This window comes from Schistocerca gregaria, chromosome 4 (assembly GCF_023897955.1).
Source record: "Schistocerca gregaria isolate iqSchGreg1 chromosome 4, iqSchGreg1.2, whole genome shotgun sequence".
Taxonomy (NCBI): domain Eukaryota; kingdom Metazoa; phylum Arthropoda; class Insecta; order Orthoptera; family Acrididae; genus Schistocerca; species Schistocerca gregaria.
The window spans coordinates 218,454,140-218,475,560 of NC_064923.1; the positions used below are offsets into that span (position 1 = coordinate 218,454,140).

At 38.8% G+C, this 21,421-nt stretch overlaps 1 protein-coding gene across 1 annotated transcript in view; it reads left to right on the plus strand.

Annotated features, from left to right (window-relative positions):
• The window catches only part of LOC126267097 (transforming acidic coiled-coil-containing protein 1), a 320,226-nt gene that overhangs the window by 204,147 nt on the left and 94,658 nt on the right, over positions 1-21,421 (plus strand). Inside the window, exons 6-7 of the mRNA XM_049971979.1 lie at positions 5,710-5,873; positions 14,916-16,690. Of these exons, the coding sequence (XP_049827936.1) occupies positions 5,710-5,873; positions 14,916-16,690 (1,939 nt within the window). The remainder of the gene's footprint in view (positions 1-5,709; positions 5,874-14,915; positions 16,691-21,421) is intronic.

Below are 21,421 nucleotides of genomic sequence, written 5' to 3' on the forward strand. Positions count from 1 at the left end.
TTTAAATTTGGTGTTTGATTTTCAATTTATCTGTTATGTACTTCAGTACTTATTTTGTGGTACCAAGTTGGGTGGAGTACACACACACACACACACACACACACACACACACACACACACACACACACACACACACACACACACACACACTAGAGAGATAGATAGCGAGAGAGGGAGGGGGAGGGGGGGAAGTGTTCCATGCAGCAGAACTGAAAGTTTCAAACAGGGAAGTAGGAAATTCAGGATGGCTTATATGCTAGTCACTGATTCAACATAACAATATCCTGTTACATATACCCTTGATGGTCATAAAAAGTATATAAGTTAGTAAATTCCACAAGTATGTCTTTAAATTGTCAAAAAATTTTTCACTCTACAGGAAATTTCCATAATTATTATTGTTTCAGTAGTGTGTTGATTACTGGCATTTGGTATCTGTTGTCACTGAGTAACTTCCAGCAGCTCCAGTATTCTCTTAATGTTCAGTTTTTATTAATTAAACAGTTCCTAGAGAATTTTTGTTGTATTATAACATACAGAGAGAACAACATACCAGTGTAAAAATACATTATAACTTTGTGACGTGTAGAGATTTATAACAAAACTAGTTGCTGAATAAAATTTGCCTAATTAAAAGGTGGTTCAAACAAAACAAAGAAAATCTTCACCAGATAATTTTGGATTAAATAGTTTTTTCTTATCTCTGGAGTTCAACTGAAGTGTGATACTGAAAGATCTGCAAATTACCTAGTCTACAGCTGCTGTAATGTTTTAGTTGGTATGAATCTGGTTTTTTTTTTTTTTTTTTTTTTTTGCAACAAATTTCTTAAGGTTTAATAATAGGTGGGCATATTCAGCTTCTTCGCATGTTTACATCCATTGGTCCAAAAGTCTTACACGATTTTCATGTTATTTTTTACCCCCCCCCCCCCCCCCCCCCAAGAAAATCTGAAATCCCTTATACTCCCAAGGAAACTTAGTGTTTCGTTTACATCTGTGGAAACTGACATTATCATTTTTGTGCATGATGACCAGGTCCCACCAAGTATTTTGATTACTGTATCACTAGTGGTGTGATGTGGTGGACCCACTTACCTACAGCAACAAATCAACACACACATTCAGTTTGATTCTCCTTTTTTCCCCCAAACTTTGCTGGGAATCAGTTTTTATTTTCCTTTTGATCAGCATTCTTTGAATTTTGAACAGAGTATGTGCGAAGTTCATTTTTCATTTGAAATGTAGTATTGTATTCATTCTTCTGATGTGCCTATGGCTTCAGCTATGCTGGAGAACTTAAATTGGTGATATTGGACAGATCTGATTTATTCACATGTGGTTGCTGTTGTAGAATGTTCAGATAAAATGAATGTGACCCATTTTCAATTTGGCTGCCAATTTCTTAATTGTTGAAAATGCTTTCTACAAACCTTAAAGTATGCTGTACAGACTTACATTAGCGATATACTGTCCAAAACAAAGACGTTTATCATAGCTCGGTGTTCTCTATCACCTGTTGGAATGAAACCTGCACATGACTGTCTTAATGGTAGATCAGTGAAACAACTCCACAGATGTTCACTAGTGACTTACGCTAGTGAGTGTGTACCTGCACACAGATCACTACTTACTATGAAGCGGACATGTTTTTATCGTAGCCACACAATCACTGTATGATACTCAGAATTTGCTGTAGGAGCCAAAACATTATGACCACCGGCTTAATAGCACGTCAGCCCACCTTTGAAATGAGATACAGCAGCGATTCTGCAAAGTATGGATTCAGGAAGCCATTCATAGATTTTTCGAGCTGTGTAGTGCCAGATTTCTTCACACAGGTCACACAGATTCCATGAATAACGGCTGGTGGTATGTGGTTGCAAGGCTGGCATCTGATAGCATCACTGATATGTTCCACTGGATTCAGATAAAATAAATTTGTTAGCGTAGGCAGCAATGTCCGCTCATTATCGTGCTACTGAAAATGCTGTTGTACATTTCTGGCTGCCTTGTGACACAATAATTCATTTTGCTGGAAAACACAATTGCTGTTCGGAAAGACGACAAGCATGAAGGGGGATGTAAATGACCCGAAATAATTTTGATGTAGTCCGCACCTGTTATGGTGCCTTCAATTATTACCTCAGATCCAATGGAAGCCAAAGTGAAAATCCCTCACAGGATAATACTACCCTCATTGGCTTGCACAGTTGACATTTCAAGGAGCCTGGATGATGATACACCTGGACACAATCATTGACATATGGTAACAAAACAGAGTTCATCCAACCAGATGACACTTTTTCATTGATCCAATGTCAAATATCCCATGGCCACTGTAGTCATAATTGATAACTTGTTGGGTAAATGTGGGAGCACATATAGGTTGTCTGCTGTGGAGCCCCATTGTTCAACTATGTATATTGTATGATGTACTCCGAAATACTTATGCTTTCAACAGTATTGTACTCAGTCACTAGATCCGCCACATATTTCTGCCTATCCTGTTTTACTCATCTGGTAAGCAGTGGACATCCAATGCCTAGTCATCTAATCGTGGTTTTACCATCCGTCAACCACCTTTCGTATATGCCCACAACAGTAGCACGCAAACAGCCAACCAGTTTCTCCATTTCTGAGATTTTCAATCCCAAGTATTGCACCGTAACAATCTGCACTTTGTTACAGTTGCTTCTGTCTATGGATTTTACTCACTTGTAGCCTGTACCATTGCTAAACGGATTCCCAATTAGTCTCTGCTCCACTTACATACTTCGCCTACTGTACTGCACCTCCACAACAGCATCAGGTGGCATTCAGTCTTGTGGCAGGGAGTTATCATAATGTTTTGGCTCATCAAAGGATATTGGATGTAGTTTTATTGGTAATTTCTGCTACTCATTTCATAGAAAGGTGTGGCCATTGCACCCTTCCAACAACATGGCACATTTTTTAGTTTATGCTGTCTGCTGTACATTTTGAGTAAGTGAGGGGCAAACTCACCTGTAAATTCTGTGTAGGAACTGAGAGAGTTGCTTCAGACTTTCTTCAATTTCTTTTTATTTCAGCTGATTCACAATGCCAGTGAAAGCAATATCAATATCCACTCAACTGAATGAGGAACCTGCAATGAAGTGGATTTATTGTGACAACTGGAACTTTTTACCAAGCCGGGAATTCAGATCTGCTTTATCACATGCCAGGGAGCTGGCACAACTCCACTTCCCACTCAAATTATTAACATCACTGACTTTTCCAAACATTACAATCATATTTTATCCTGCATTATATGTGGTAATAATACTACTGGCAGAATGGATTTGGTGAAGGGCTTCAGTTTACCCTGCTATAGGGATATACAGTGAGTTATGTATATGATGACAGCACCATCTCTGTCAGTGGACACAAACAAGTATATCTTAAGGGCAGGTCCGGATTGATGCATGTCATTCTGGCCCATTTGTTGGACTTTGTGGCAGGTGAAGTATCGATTTTTAACTAAGAATGAATTGAATGACGTTGGGAAGAAGACGGAGACTTATGTCAGTAACATCTGCTTGCAAAGTAATGGTATTGCATCGACTGACTAATTGACATACTTTCTGCCCAATGTCAAAACTGCAGTTGCCTATTACAGCCTGTGCATGATGGCGAGGTTGATCCTGAAATACATCAGGAGACTGCGTGATGTGAAAACTGCGGTATGGTGTGCAATGAATGTAACATAGACTGATCTGTTTTCAGAGTGTTAACAAAAGAAGTTATAATTACTTCCTGCAGGGCTCTCTCTCTCTCTCTCTCTCTCTCTCTCTCTCTCTCTCTCTCTCTCTCTCTCTCTCTCTCTCACACACACACACACACACACACACACACACACACACACACACGCACGATTGATTTGTTGAATATATGGTGGTAATACAATTATTTTGTAATGATGTATATTGATTTTAATTATTCTACTTACAGGGAGAGTTCCCCATTGGTGGATAGACATTTGAAACCATATATATGTGGTAATGTAGGTTAATGTCAAAGATATTTCACCGTGCAACCATTCACCCTGGTAGGCTCTCATTTGCGAATAATCAATGGGGAAAAAATTGGAATTTTGTGTGATGCTCTAAAGCTTTCAATAAATTTCATTTTACGAAGTACTTCCATAGCCTAATGGTTATCGTACTAACCTTGTATGTAAGAGGTTGTGGGTTTGAATTTCTATGGGTGTTCGAAATTTTTTACATTTAAATTGTTATCGAAATGACTTTGATCATTATTTTTATTTAGTTAATTGGTTTAAATGTATTTTTTTATTTATGTTCCTAAGTGATATTTTAATTATTGTATTACGTTTTTCAATTGCTCTCATATTTAATTCCAGTAATTCATTTTACGGTTGGAATCTTTATGCATTTGAAGTTAATTATCTCTCTTAATCTGTCATAATATTTAAAATTTGGAACTACTGATCTATCAGTTAAAAAACTAATAATGAAATAATCTATTTATATGTGCAGTGGTTTCAAAAATATAATTTTTAATTAAAAGATGTACATTTTTCACTGCTTACATGTGTGAAAGTGGGTTTTCTGAGTTGCTGTATAGAAACAGGACTGGTGTTGGAGAAAACTTGAGAGTTAAATTAAGCTCATCATACAAACATTTATATTTTTGTTCGATAATGAACAAAATAATGCAGACGATTTAAACCGGAGAAGGTAATGTAAGTAAAGTGAAATTCAAGCGATATTAGGAATAGAAATAGTGAATGCAGTAAAATGGATAGAAATAAAGGATGATGAAAGTAAATCAATCTTAATACACGGCAATCATTAAAACCACATCCACAGATATTCCGGGAGGGAAAAGAATGAGGAGAATTAAAAATGACAGCAATTGAAAAAGTTAAACAGTGGTTAAAATGATGTGAGAAGTCAGTAGAAATAAAAAATACATTGAAGTCAATAAATGGAATAAAAATAATGATTAAAGTCATTTTGATGAAGTTTAAAAATAGAAAAGGTTCAAAGCATCTAACAAGATTCAAACATACAACCGCTTGCATGAGGCTAGTACTATAACCATTACACTATCCAAGTACTTCATAAAATGTGGCTTATTTAAAGCTTTAAGGGCATCACCCAAAATTCCAATTTTTTTTGTCAACCACTTGTAACCGAGGGCCCACCTGAGTAGTTGCAGGGTGTAATACCTTGAATCTTAATATACATCGTCCTATATAAGGTTTCAAAAAGTTAATCACATTGCTGGGGACCTCTCCTAGCTGATTAATATGAGACACAGGTAAATAAATGTTTTGTTTCCTAGTTTTCTGAGGGTTTTGGTACATTATCAGACACAAGGTTCATTTATCAGTTGTAGGCATTATTCAGAGAGCACAGATTATATTCATAGATGTTATACAGAGAGTTGTTACGTTATACACATGTGTGTTTATGTTGTGTGTATTATTTCTTACGTCAGAAGCAAAAACAATGAGCAATACTGATTTATATTTTAAATAACTGGAAACTAAACTTGTCTTTCGGTGGAAGTGTATTGTGCTTTGTACTTTCCTAAGTAGTGTATCAAGTGTAAAACAAGGTTACCAAATTCCCTCCTTAGCCCTCCTGCTGTCAGTCCTAAAATTCCAATGACTTGCTATGATTATCTTTTGTGTTCTAAATGTAATTTATTCTCAATGGTCAGTGATGATATTTGGCTTGATATCAGTGACAAAACAGCAAGTGATGTACCTCATCACACTACAGAAGCAGCATCTCATTTAAAATTCGAGACTCAAGAATCTTTACCTGGTTCGCTGCCAGACCTCCTGTTACCTGAAGCAGCATTCAAGAAACACTCAGACACAGGTAAATAATTATTTTGTTTCTTCAGTTTTCTGAAGGTTTTTGTACACCGACACAAATGTGTTTGTTACAGTTTGAAATCAAATACTCAGGTAACCAATTACGTTGTGGTGGAGTTCACACAAATGCTTTAGGTTCAATTACAGATCATTCTCAAGTCTCATAGTCAGCCACTCTCAAAGTTCGGCGTCTCAAAGCAACAAACCTATTTTAAAACGAATGCTACTTGGAATGTTATTGAACTTTACCACATTCCAGTGAAAATTCCGTGAAGCCATAATGGCAAGATCTGCAACATATGTGGGTTGTTAATAGATTAATGCGTGTCTGAACCTTTTAAAACATAATTGTGCCCAAATATCTTTATTTTTTGTAAATATTTCAATATCAATTTATCATTTATTATAATGAAATGACCATTCATATGATATATGTTTCTCTGAAACTTTCATATGAAGGGAGAGCTTACAGATTAGCTGCATGTGCAACAGTGAATCATGGTATGCAAAGATAAATCTTATACACCAGGAAAATCCAAAATACAATGAATCCTGTTAATCAACTTTCATAGAGTTCTTGAGAAACAACCCAGCAATATAAAGAATGGTTAGAAACAGTCTGAAAATCTTGTACATGTGTTGCTCTGTAACTTGTGCTGAAAAGCAGTTGAAAAGAGAAGAAAAAAAAGAAAAGAAAGAAAGAAAAAAAATAAGAAAAGAAAGAAAGAAAAAAAAATTCGCTATCTCGCAGCATTTGCGGGTTAATTAGTATGGATATTAGCCATCGGGGTGTTGAACGTGCAAATGCAAATGGCCCAGTGTTGCTTGTACACATTTTGTAGACATTAGCACATGGTAACACTCCGCCTTTGTCTTATGTCTGTCCCATGTCCAATTTTTGCGTTACTCTCTTGGTTGGTTTTAGGAACAGCCTGATTAGCTCCGTGTTTTCCAGAATTAACACATCCCTCCAATCATGCTATTTCTGGACTACTTCTCCAATGTTCTTTTCTTGACTCTCTCCTCTTGCTAACTTTTGTCATCTTTTTTTGTTTAAATTTAATACCGTGCAGAAATTGCACAACCCCTTTTGTCTAGGACACCACATTTTTGTAAATATACCCTGTAACATTCAGTAAAGGAGAAGATTATCATTGTTTGCATTTTCATTATTATTAAATTGCAAGTGCTTCAATAAGATTAGGAATCTGTTCTTTGACAGTACTTTTTCTATTTCATTACTGCAAACTTCATTCCTTGACCGGCATGATTGTAAGGTGGCAAATTGACAGAAACCCATCCAAATTACAATCTTTCTACTTCTTGAATAGAATTTTTTTTCCCATCAGTGAAGATGAGAATTAGGATTAAAATAGGAGAATTAGAATTTAGGATAAATATTTTCATGGATATAATCTTCAGGCTTTCCTGGTGCACAGTGTTTTGGCAGTGTGACTCATTATCTTTGTAAGAGGCTACTGGGATTGCTTGTCAAGTGGAAAGGGCCTTCACCCTCCTTGGTCAGTTCTAGGCATTCTGTATGCTGTCTGCCATGCGAGAAGCATCCTTAGGCATTCCTTCTTCATACAATGCATCACACCAAGCACTGGCATTCCTCCTTTGGACCAGTGCGTTTGCGTACCATTTTCAATGTGATACAGTATCAGGTGTTCCCTCTGTGGTCTACCTTCCACTAGAAGCATACTTGAGCTGCATCCATCCATACCGGTTGTGCTGCAACACTCAGTGCAGAAATGCACTGTGCAGGGCAGTGCAGAATGGCGTTGAGCAGTGCAGATTGGAACAGTATGTTTGTTTGGTGCGCAGAAATTTTCTGGTGTGTGCACATGCACTTCAGTAACAATGCAAAAACATAAACGCTATGAAACAGCCACGAACAAACCATTTCTTTTGATATACTAACGCTGCGCGAAACATGTTCATTGTTGCACAAAGCAGCGTGGTTTGGCATCCACGTCGAATGCGCCATGCTGCACTGAATCTCTTGTAATGGTTTTGCACAGCCAGCATGAACATGGTTTTAGGTGTTGTGTCTTAGATCTGGTGGGCCAGGCTGAGTGCTTGTGCTCCATATTTGGTCAGCTGTTGCTGTCCATGCGCTGGCCTTCCGTCTTCGGTCTGATGTGGTTCGATGTATCTCTATTGACTCTTTAAAACACTGTCCCAGTATCAGGAGGCCTGTGCCAGGACCCTCGTTTCATCATAGTTCGTGGAATGTTTTCGTTTCAGATAGTGCGTGGCAATGATTGAAATAGTTGCCTGTTTTAGTAGGGTCTACCTCCTATGTTCTTTGAACCTGCTTTTGACTGCCCTACTCATGTGACAAATTTACAGAGTGTGATATTGGCAAGGTATATTATAAATTCCTGGTTTTTGTAGTCCCGTGTAATCCTTCACATTTACTAGTTGTCCTCTTATTTTGATTGATGTTATGATTCCTGAGACTCCTGCTGATTTTGGCTGAAATGGATCGTATATAGGGAGGATACATCATAGTCATTGCTTTATCTTCCTCTGTGTGTAAATCCTGTAGACTCACTTGAACTGATTGCACAGAAATTTGATGGTACTCTGTTGCTCTATGGGAGTCAATATTATGATCAGGCTGAAGGTATAACTATAGGCAGCCCTGTTTCCAGTGGTTGCCAGTATATTTATGGAGAGATTTGAAAATAATCATTTTGTTTCAGCTTCCTTGTTTTGAGTCTTGTTGGTAGGCTGTTTCTGTTCTTCGTGATAGTTCCAACAGCTGGTGTCCGATGTTCCTACAACATGTTCAGCACACACACACACACACACACACACACACACACACACACACACACACACACTTGTAAATTGACTCCTTGGGTAAAATATGAGCTGCTACAGCCAGTAGTCATGTGCCATGCACAAAAATAGATTTAAGCGAATGAAAAAGCTGCACCAGTACAGGATATGACTGCCATACACATGACCAATACACGCATGCCCATATAGCTTACAGGCATAATGCTGGTTATGTTAATGCAAAACACAAAAATGTATTTACTTGCCACTGGAATAGTATGTTAATTAAGATGGAGTTGAAATTAGACCATCAGACTTTGACTGCGTAATATGGTATCTGACCTTAGGACATTTGTGTTTGTGGAAGTGACAAAAGAATTTAAAGTGGCACACAGCCATGGATTTTAATGTGAAACATACTTGGCAACTTTGTTATTTTCTTCAAGAGTTGTCTGGCCATTAAATTTATGGTGTCCAGAGCTGAAGTCTGCAGTCTCCTCTTGTATAGATCAGGGGTTCCCAGACATTTCGGCACTGTGCAGCACTTGACAGTTTAATATACATGTTAGAAATATCACACACACAAGTAATAAGGTTTCATAGAAGTACTATTTTACAGTCGTTCGTGTTCACCTTACCCTACTTATTTGTAACGAATAATATGGAATTGTGGGTCACTGCTGATACAAATTTTTACTGACTGAGAGAGGAACTACATTAAAAATATTTTTGTAATTTGTACATCACTATTAATATAAACCAGTTGTCCAAAAGAGTAATAAATTGAACATGGAATATCGTAAATTTGAAGTCCAAACAACAACAAAAAATTCAGAATCAAATAAAAAATCAGAGTTCAAAATCAGTAATTGGTCAGTTTTCAAATTTTTCAAATTTAGATTCTGATGAAAAAACGTCTGCTTGTTTCAGCTGGAAGCACATTGTTTATCTTAAATCAGAGCATCAAAGTCTGGCTTGATGAGTTTTCTCCAACACCAGTCCTGTTTCTGTACAGCAACTCAGAAAACCCATTTTCACACATGTAAGCAGTGAAAAATGGCACGAAAAATCAGATGGTTGTTTCAAAAGAGAGAGGTTTTTTTTTTTTTCTCCACATCAAAAGGAGAGTAGGGTTTTCTTTTTGAAAGCATCTTCCATCAAACTATCACTAGTCATTGTGGTGTTTCTTTCGTCCGGTATTTTTCCACAAAATGAATTTTTTATCCAGTCATATTTTGCATAATAATAGACTTTCAAAACCTTTTTTAAGTATGTTTAAATGTATAATAATGTCTCGAACTAAATCTTCAATGCCAGGTAGTTTGCTGTCTTCCAAAAAATGATGTAAGAGAAGAGAGAGTGAAAAAGTTGTTATTCAGTACTTGTGAATTGAAGAGTGTCCGATTTCTTTTTGAAAGACTGTATTTTGTTATCTGTTAGGGAAGTTGTGCCTCATTGTTGTAAGCCCGTATTCCAAAACTGAAACCTGTCAAAGATAGCAGCTAAATAGACTACTCAGGATAACCACTGATCATCAGCGAAAAAGTTCTTCATGTCATTCATTGTGATTCTGAGAAACATAAAAACCTTGGACCCCAGTTCAAATATTCAGTTTAAAATCTTGCTATGAGACATCCATCTTACTTCAATATGAAGAAGCAAACTTCTAAATTTACCTGCCGTAGCTTCATACAATAATATGAATAGCTGTGGGTTTAGAGCCCTTTCCTTAATGAAGTTTATGACCTTTACTGTGTCTGTCAAAACAATACGAAGAGTTTTGTGCTTATGCTTGGAAGCCAATGCTTTTCGGTGGTTGTCTTATACAGTGTTTGCATAAACAAACAGATGCAGCTTTCTTCACTTTTGCTGCCAGTCCTGTTAAGTGATCATTTATTGCTATGGGCCTGTCTGTACAAACGCAAATGCATTTTTGCACAGGAATACATGCTTTTAACAAGTGAATGTCAACCACATCGAAAATGTTTCCTGCAGTAGCATTCGACTCAAGCAGTTTGCAGAATAAAAACTCGTCTCCTATATCTTCATGACTGTCAGAAGTATAAAAACAAGTAGCTGCACCATGTTTGTGACATCCATAATCTCGTCTGTTTGAAGAGCAAAATAACTGCTCTCCTGCAGTTGTAATAATGAATTTCTTCAATATCAGAAGACATGTCTTTAATTCTTGGCTTTACCATTTGTTGGATAGCGGAACATTGTGTATTTCTTCGGGCACTTTTGCACCAAAAACTGATGGACCATGTCTAGCCACGGTTAGTAAGGAAGATTCCTCAACTGTGTGAGGTTTTTCTTCCTCTGCAATTCTAAAACTAACAAGGTATGAGGCTTTTGCAGGGTGTATATGCCCCCGGATTGATTTGATTTGATTTGATTTGGACAGGGAAGCTAAAACAGCTTAGGTCTAACCCCCCACTGCCCGCACCGAAAATGAGTTTATTGTGCCATATCGCTATCTGTATATCTAGTAAAGCCAACCAGTGCCCTTAAATAGTGCAAGGAGTCCCTTTACTAGTTTTTTTGTTAGACACAATTTCTTCAGATCTAGTTGTCCCGAAGATTCTGTATCTTATACTCTCCAATGCCATGCATTCGAAGATTAGGTGTGATGTAGTTTCTTCACCCTCATCACCTAGGGTTTTCTTTCGTTATACCCATTGTGTGTAAGTGTTTTTTGAAATTCCCAGGGCTGGTCATCAGTCGTGATGAGTTTGATCTCTTCCCTATTCAATCCCAGGATTACAGAGCTTCTTTTAAAGCATGGCTTGCGCATCATTACCTTACCATGTTTTTGTTGAAGCACCTTGGTCCATTATTCTACGTGCTGTTTTGTCAGGACAGGTTCGGGTCTAATAAATGGAGTCTTTGCCCCCCATCCTGGCCTATCTGTCGACTTGTTCATTGTCACAGGTCCCTGAGTGGCCAGGGACCCACACTAGTTTTACCCTGTTGCTTCCCTCTAGCTCCACCAGAGACCTGTGGCATTCTGTAACAATCTTAGATCTCATTGCAGGAACTGCCAGTGATTTCAGGGCTGCCAGGCTGTCTGAATAGATGTAGATGCTATGGTCCTTGTAGCACCTACACACATTCTCCTCTACATATGCCCCGATTGCAGTAATATCAGCTTTGAATACAGAGGCCAGTTTAAGTAGAGAGATAATGCCCTCCAGTCTTGGCTGAACCTCGTCACCCCTGCCCCAACGCCTTGGTCTGAATCCCGTACACCCCTGCCCCAACGCCCTGGTCTGATTTCGACCCATCAGTGTCCCCTGTACAGTGTTGAACTGTTTTTTCCCACTGCTCACTGCTTCCAATTATTATATTGTAAGACTTGTTGAAGCAGTTAGGAGTTATTATATAGTCAGCCGGCATTTCCCCACCCATTCCCATATTTACCTAACTCATTATGTTAGTGTGTGATTCTGGGTATCCCAGTGAGATCCAGTTTTTGCCAGTTTTAAGTCTGTATTCCCCAACTGCTGCCTCCGTCTTGACCCAAAGGTACAGTGGAGGCACGTCCAGCATGGCTTCCATCCTAGCGGTTGGTGTGCTGCTAATTCCACCTGTTATGGCTAAGCAGGCTAGTCTTTGCACCTTAGCAAGCTCCTTAGCTGCAACCTGGTGTACTACTTCTTCCAACACATTTCAGCCCTGTAGGAAATTCTAGGTCTAAGTGCATACCTCTTTGGCTTAGACCTCAGTTTTTACAAGCCCTTCTGGTACTCACTAGAGTTGCAAAGGAAATGTGCCATATACAACAAAAAAAACAGTGCTCATACAAGTGTCTACCAACAGTAAAGTGTGTCAAAGGCTTTAGGAACAGCACATGCGCAGTTCAGTCACATATGAGTAGTAACTTCTCCCACTTCTGGTTATGGAAGTGTGGTTGGGCGCCACTACTTAATATTGCCCCTGTTTGGAAATATCGTAGATCCGGGGCTGATGCACAGAGCAGTCAGAGTTATGGTGGGGAGGTGGGTCGTCTCCACGTGACCTGTGTTCACGTTCAGTGATTTTGTTGTTTCCTCTTGGTTTACTTCTCTCATGTTAAATGATTATAAAACGGATTTTTGTGGCCGGGAGCTATCAAATGAATTAAAATACGTTCGCATAATTACGGCATTATAATATGTTAATAGCTTCAGATTTTATTTCCACCTTTGACAGTCACGTATTAATCGCCTTACAGAACAATGAAGTTATTTTTGCCGGTTTGCTAAAGAGATTTGGCTTTTATTAATCCATTCTACTGAGGCGGTCAATTCATTTGAAATGGAAGTGTTTAATTTCACGCTACTGGCTAGTTTGAACTGTTCGCTGCATTTCAAGTGTGCGTATGGCATTATGCTACCAAACATGAGTACTGGTACTCCAAGAAAATTTACATATGGATGTGTATTTTAAGCCGAATTATGCATTTTAGTATGGTTCACGAAATCCTGACGCTCTTGAGGTATCCATTGATGTCTTGTTTCTTTTATGACATAATGTAAGATCTTCTGATGTTTTACTCGTACGAACACATGGGCTTCCTGTGTCATCGTTGCTGCGCAAGCACAGTAATGCCAGTTATCTGGCGCTTTCTTGCAACTGCTGGAACGAACCGATTTCTAACAGGTCACGGGAAAATATTGCGAATGGTGATTTGAAAAGCGCTACATTCAAAGCAGATTTCCTTTTACGCAAGATGAACTATGTGCGAGAATGTACGATGAATTTTTTAAATCACAAAGCGTTTGACTCTCATTTAAAAATCAACTATTTGAGGACGACCAGTTAGAAGAATTTCGAGCCCAGATGATGAGACATTTGTGCTGTTATTAAAAATTTTACTAGCACATTTGTGTGATGTATCTTATATTGTAACACGCGCAAAAAAGATCAGCATTTCAATGCTTCGGTAAGTGATGTGTGTTATTCGGTGGAATTCAAATTTATACCTTCGTAATACGAAAATATGCAGCGTACATTTTGCTGCACACCGAAGGTCTTTAAAAATGTGTTTTTCACCCTGAGTTTTGTTTTCTAAAATGCTGGGAAATTCTACATAGGTATATAAAACCATAAATATTCAAAAGACTGATGACTGTTACAGTGCCGAGGAAGAGTATACTGTCACTTAGCACGGAAAAAGTGTATTTTCACCCCGCAGAAAGCGTATTATTAACCGGGAAATCCTCGAAAAATCCGGAATTTTTATTCCTTGTCCATGTATACACCCTGAGTCTTGTTCCAGATGCAGTTGTTCTTCATATCACGATACCATTGAACGTAATGCCCAACAAAGTGACAATAACAACAACAAACTGTTCACTGCATGGTGACTATTGCTGCGCCACACATCGGTATATCGCATAAGTTGGCAGCAGTTGCAAAGCGACACAAAGACTTTAGAAAAATTGGCAAGACCCAGGCAGAATATCAACAACATCAAAACAAAGTGTACCATTCCTGGCCAAGGCAGTGACAGCTGTAATGAATAGGAGGGGACATACAATCCGACCTTCATGTGTTCCACATACAGTCCAAAACAAATGTTCTGCAGTAAATCCATTTTCTGTAGCTGCTACTTTCATCAGTCAGTTTTCTCATTATCCATTTCACACTAAAAGTGAAGTAAAGTAAGATACAGTCTGGGAATCGCTGTTATAGCTTATTATGAGATGCATCTGCTGCACTTTCCACTGTTGACTGTTCTCTCTCTCTCTCTCTCTCTCTCTCTCTCTCTCTCTCTCTCTCTCTCTCTCTGTGTGTGTGTGTGTGTGTGTGTGTGTGTGTGTGTGTGTGTGTGTGTGTGTGTGTGTGTGTGTAAATCATCATACAGCTAAAGTGCTTTTTTTTCCTCAGCCCACATTGATGTGATATTACAAACTGACTGCTGTTTCCTGCTTTTGTTGTTAACGTAAAACAGAACAACCATAATAATTGTAAAAAATTAAAGAATTAAATATGAGAAAGGGAGATAATTTGAGGAAGATGCCTGTCTTTGTGATGATTGGATTCTCTAAACTTCTTGCACAAATTTTTGGAAAGTTGCCTACCTCACTACACATTATTTTGCAGATTTTGAATGTCATATTAAAATATTTCCATGAAGGACAGATATACACACAATCTACACTTAAGAAATGTGTAATTGATTATTTTATTGGAGTGCCTTTCATATAATGTAAATGTTCCTTCGCTGTATATCATTACATAATTCCACTTATTATTCTGTGTTTTCTTGCAGATACTGATACTACTGAATACGAAAGTGCAGCTGAAACTGACCCACCAGATGGGATTTCTCACAGTAGTAGTATCGTAGCTGAGGATTCAAATGTCTTTGAAGAATCTGCTCATGGAAGTGCTCCCGCACCTGAAACCCAGACAGAGGAAACTACATTGCCCTGTGGCGATATAAGTATTTTGTGTGCTGATCTCGACAAATTGAATTTGAATTCTCCTGTTGGACGAGACATTACAGTACTTTCTGTTAAGAAACTTGAATGTGATACTGACAGTGAACATTTTCCAGCACATGAAGTACTTAATAGTGTTGTAGTTGAGGACCCTTCTAGTTCCATTAATGCAGATGAAGAGATAAATTTAAAGGCATCACAGAAAGCAACAACTGTCATTCCAGGATTACCTGAAGCAAGTGAGAAAGACCACATTCCAAGTGAAAAAAGTAATTTGTGCCCCACAAGTGCTGACTCATCCATAGCATGTAATGGCTGTGTAGTTCAACCACACATTTTGATTGAGAGTAACAGAGAACAATGTTTGTTGGAGACTGATGCTCATAGTGCATGTATTAATGAAATTATTGTAGGTGTAGAAGACGCTGGTACTGAAATTCCTTCAGGTATTGAAGATAACCATCAAAATCCTTATAGTCTTCCAACAGTTACGGGTAATGATCTAGCTTGTGCTAACACAAAACTAGATATTGGTGGATGTGAGGAAATAGCTACTTTGGAAACTTCTTTAAACATTACCTGTTTATCTTCTAAAGCAACATCTATATCACATGTTCAGGAATGTTCCAAAAGTTCAGACTCGGTCCCTCAGTATGCAAATTTTGATGCTGTGATTTGTTCTAAGGAATTACCCAAACCAGGTGTAGCTGCTGAACTAGAATCTGTAATTTCTGAGGTCACAGGAGCAGAAGAGTGTGTTTCCAATGAGAGAAATACTACATTTCAATTAGAAAGTTGTGATGACACATCTCGAGACTTGAGCAAAACCAGTGAAACTCTTGTATTTGTTGATGGATCTCAGGACATCCCAACTGCAGATATTGATCTGAGAAGCAGTGTACCTGATAATTCAGAGGAACTTCCCATTCCTTTGCTGCAAGGTGGTGTTAACTCTCAGCAGGCAGATGATAAAGACTATAAATTATATGAAAATATCATAGAAATTAGTCGTTTGCAAGAAAAAGACCTAGAAAAGGAATGTTGTGATGGAGGCACTATAAAGAAAGAAAACTATAGCAGTGAAGGAAGTGATTTCAGTCATTTATGCTCCAATCAGGAAGAGCTAAAGGACTTCACTAATGAGACATTGGTTACTGATATTCCAGAATTTGGCAATATTTCATCAGAAGCTGAAAAAGTAGCTGAAGAATTATTTAATGTATCACAGGAAATTGAAGAGGAAGTAAGTAACAGTATAGTTGTGGATCTGAAGTGTGACATGGAAGATAACACTTATATCAGTATGGATGACAGAATTGATCCTTTTGCTCCAAAATCTGCTCTCCGTCATTCACCTCCACCTGTGTCAAGAACAAATTCCCCTAACAGTTCCAGCAGTCGAGGTAGCAGCCCTGCTAAAAGATACAGCATTGAAAAAAGTTCACCAAAAACAAGATCCAAGTCTGGGACAAGCACTCCAGGGAAGGAAAGCAGTTTAAGTGATTCTGAGTCCCCTAAATCAAGATCTAAAGCTTCAAATTCACCAGGCCTATTAACAAAGGGGAATGAAGCTACCACAGAAACCACACATGCAAAACCCAGTGTAAGTAATGACTATTTCTATTTTAAGCTAATGAATTGTTGAATTGTGGAACCTTAATTTAAAGTGCAATTTCGAAAATAATGAATAGGAACATAAATCCTTGTTTGTGGGGATTCTTCTGGAAAACGTTAATCCTCAGAGAATTACATTTTACCTGAAAACCTCAGGGAATTCCACGAATGTTGTTCAATCTCAGGGAATTCGGCATTTTTAACCTAGCATTAAAATTGAATTTTAATTAAGTTTTATAAATCACAAGTTTTTGAATACTTAATGTCTCAAAATGTGTTAATCATATGAATATATCAGTGTTTAAAAACTCTGGTTAAACTTCTGTTATGGCTGGTATATAACTCAGCATGAATAAAAAAAATTGTAGCGTGGGTAAGCTACTACAAACAGCACAGTGAACGAATTGTTGTGGCCAAGATAGACACGAAGCCCATGCCTACTACAGTAGTACAAGTTTATATGCCAACTAGCTCTGCAGATGATGAAGAAATTGATGAAATGTATGATGAGATAAAAGAAATTATTTAGGTAGTGAACGGAGATGAAAATTTAATAGTCATGGGTGACTGGAATTCAACAGTAGGAAAAGGAAGAGAAGGGAACGTTGTAGGAGAATTTGGATTAGGGCTAAGAAATGAAAGAGGAAGCCGCCTGGTAGAATTTTGCACAGAGCATAACTTAATCATAGCTAACACTTGGTTCAAGAACCCTGAAAGAAGGTTGTATACATGGAAGAACCCTGTAGATACTAGAAGTTTTCAGATAGATTACATAATGGTAAGACAGAGATTTAGGAACCAGGTTTTAAATTGTAAGATGTGGACTCCAGCCACAATCTATTGGTTATGAACTGTGGATTAAAACTGAAGAAACTGCAAAAAGGTGGGAATGTAAGGAGATGGGACCCGGATAAACTGAAAGAACCAGAGGTTGTACAGAGTTTCAGGGAGAGCAGAAGTGAACAATTGACAGGAATGGGGGAAAGAAATACAGTAGAAGAAGAATGGGTAGCTTTGAGGGATGAAATAATGAAGACAACAGAGGATCAAGTAGGTAAAAAGATTAGGGCTAGTAGAAATCCTTAGGTAACAGAAGAGATATTGAATTTAAAAGGGAATACAAACACCTCAAAAATGAGATTGACAGGAAGTGCAAAATGGCTAAGCAGGGATGGTTAGAGGACAAATGTGAGGATGTAGAGGCTTATCTCACGAGGGGTAAGATAGATACTACCTACAGGAAAATTAAAGAGACCTTTGGAGAGAAGAGAACCACTTGCATGAATATCAAGAGCTCAGATGGAAACCCAGTTCTAAGCAAAGAAGAGAAAGCAGAAAGGTGGAAGGAGTATATACAAGGTTTGTCTGGAAAATACATATAAAAGTTGAATAATAACTTTATTTTACAATTATTCAGGTATTACAATACGGTCTCCTTCAAAGTACTCGCCCTGAGACGTGATACACTTCTGCCAATGCCGTTTTCACTGTTGATAACATTGCTGAAAGTCTTCAGTTGTGATGTTGTTCAGTTGTCATGTCATTTCCGCCTTGATAGCTTCCACATCTCCCAAGTGCCGCCCCGAAGCACCATTTTGCATTTCGGGAACATGACGTAGTCACACAGGGCTAAATCGGCTGAATAAGGCGGGTGGTCGGTCACGGTGATTGAGCTTCGGGCCAAAAACTCGTGCACAACGAGTGACGTGTGAGCAGGCACATTGTTGTGATGAAGGATCCACCTGCCCCCTTTTGCCGACTCCAGTCCAACTCAGGCCACACGAGCTCTGAGACGTGTCAGAACTTCAACAAAAATTCCTTGTGAGCAATGCCCCTAGAATCAAAGAAAACAATCAACATTGTCTTCTCATTGGTCCTTGATTTTTGCGACTTTTTTGTTCTCGGTTCTCCTGCTAGTTTCCATTCCTTGCTTTGATATTTGAGCTCCACATCGAATTCGTAAAACCAGGACTCGTCCCCGGTGATGATTCGTTTCAGAAAGTCCCCTCATTCCTTTGCTTCCAACCAATCTTGACAGCACTCAACCCTCTTTGCTTTCTGTTCTGGCGTCAAGAGCTTCGGTACGATTTTCGCACACAATTTCTTCATTTCATGTTTGTGTGTCAGGATTTTGTGAATGATTGTTTTGGAGATTGACAGCTCGTCAGCAATCATTCTGACTGTCAATCTACAGTCTTTGACAACACAAGCTCAAATTTGTTCAACATTTGGATCGGAACTCGATGTTGACGGGTGTCCTGGGCGAGGGTCATCATCCACTTCTTCGCGGCCATCCCGGAATGTTTTTAACCACTTGTTCACAGTTGGTTCCTTCAGAGAATTGTCTCTGTAAACCTATTTCAAACACTCAAAAATCTCACGGACATTCTTGTGTAGCTTTGCAAGAAACTTTATGTTGATGCGCTGTTCCTCAATCAGAGAGAGCTCCATGCCGAAGGCAGGTGAAAAAGGGTAACTTGTCAACAAGCTGCCACACACTTCCACCTTCACATAGAGTGCTCTGAGTTGAACTGATCGTTGATGGGATTGATTACAGCAGTAGTCCCACCTGGCGGTGACTGCAACTTGTAACATAAAGACATAATTCAACTCTTATACCTATTTTCCGGACAAACCTCGTAGAGGCTCTATACAGGGGCAATGTTCTTGAGGACAATATTATGGAAATGGAAGAGGATGTAAATGAAGATGAAATGGGAGATATGATACTGCGTGAAGACTTTGACAGAGCACTGAAAGACCTGAGTCGAAACAAGGCCCCGGGAGTAGACAACATTCCATTAGAACTACTGACGGCCTTGGGAGAGCCAGTCCTGACAAAACTCTACCATCTGGTGAGCAAGATGTATGAGACAGGCGAAATACCCTCAGACTTCAAGAAGAATATAATAATTCCAATCCCAAAGAAAGCAGGTGTTGACAGATGTGAAAATTACCGAACTATCAGTTTAAGTCACAGCTGCAAAATACTAACGCGAAATCTTTACAGACGAATGGAAAAACTGATAGAAGTCGACCTTGGGGAAGATCATTTTGGATTCTGTGGAAATGTTTGGAACATGTGAGGCTATACTGATCCTGCCACTTATCGTAGAAGAAAGATTAAGGAAAGGCAAACCTATGTTTCTAGCATTTGTAGACTTAGAAACAGCTTTTGACAATGTTGACTGGAATACTCTCTTTCAAATTTTGAATGTGGCAGGGGTAAAATACAGGGAGCGAAAGGCTATCTACGATTTGTACAGAAACCAGATGGCAGTCATAAGAGTCGAGGGACATGAAAGGGAAGCAGTGGTTGGGAAGGGAGTGAGATAGGGTTGTAGCCTACCCTCAATGTTATTCAATATGTATATTGAGCAAGCAGTAAAGGAAACAAAAGAAAAGTTTGGAGTAGGCATTAAACTCCATGGAGAAAAAATAAAAACTTTGAGGTTCGCCGATGACATTGTAATTCTGTCAGACAGCAAAGGACTTGGAAGAACAGTTGAACGGAATGGACAGTGTCTTGCAAGGAGGGTATAAGATGAACATCAACAAAAGCAAAACGAGGATAATGGAATGTAGTCGAATTAAGTCGGGTGATGCTGCGAGAATTAGATTAGGAAATGAGACACTTAAAGTAGTAAAAGAGTTTTGCTATTTGGGAAGCAAAATAACTGATGATGGTCGAAGTAGAGAGGATATAAAATGTAGACTGGCAATGGCAAGGAAATCGTTTCTGAAGAAGAGAAATTTGTTTACATCGAGTATTGATTTAAGTGTCAGGGCCGGCCGCGGTAGTCTCGCGGTTCTAGGCGCGCAGTCCGGAACCGTGCAACTGCTACGGTCGCAGGTTCGAATCCTGCCTCGGGCTTGGATGTGTGTGATGTCCTTAGGTTAGTTAGGTTTAAGTAGTTCTAAGTTCTAGGGGACTGATAACCACAGCAGTTGAGTCCCATAGTGCTCAGAGCCATTTGAACCATTTTTTAAGTGTCAGGAAGTCGTTTCTGAAAGTATTTGTATTGAGTGTGGCCATGTAATGGAAGTGAAATGTGAACAATAAATAGTTTGGAGAAGAAGAGAATAGAAGCTTTTGAAATGTGGTGCTACAGAAGAATGCTGAAAATTAGATGGGTAGATCACATAACTAATTAGGAGGTATTGAACAGAATTGGGGAGAAGAGGAGTTTGTGGCACAACTTACTAGAAGAAGGGATCGGTTGGTAGGAGATGTTCTGAGGTATCAAGGGATCACCAGTTTAGTACTGGAGGACAGCATGGAGGGTAAAAATCGTAGAGGGAGACCAAGAGATGAATTCACTAATCAGATTCAGAAGGATGTAGGCTGCAGTAGGTACTGGGAGATGAAGAAGCTTGCACAGGATAGGTTAGCATGGAGAGCTGCATCAAACCAGTCTCAGGACTGAAAACCACAACAAACATATAGCTCAGCTGAGAGGAAAGAAAGGTGATTGTGATATGCTGCTTTCTCACCCCAAACCCCCACCTTTGTTTGCCATTAATTTATCAGGAGCTTCTTGACACCATCTTCCTCCTCACACCTGGAATTCTCAGGGAATTTTCCCAAGTTTGACTAGCCACCATGTATAAATAGACTCCCAGACACACTGAAATAAACTACGGATCTGTGAATGAAGGTGGGCTTTGATTCGAGAGGAGAAGGAAATGACTAAATAAGGCTTATGAAACTAAAAAATGT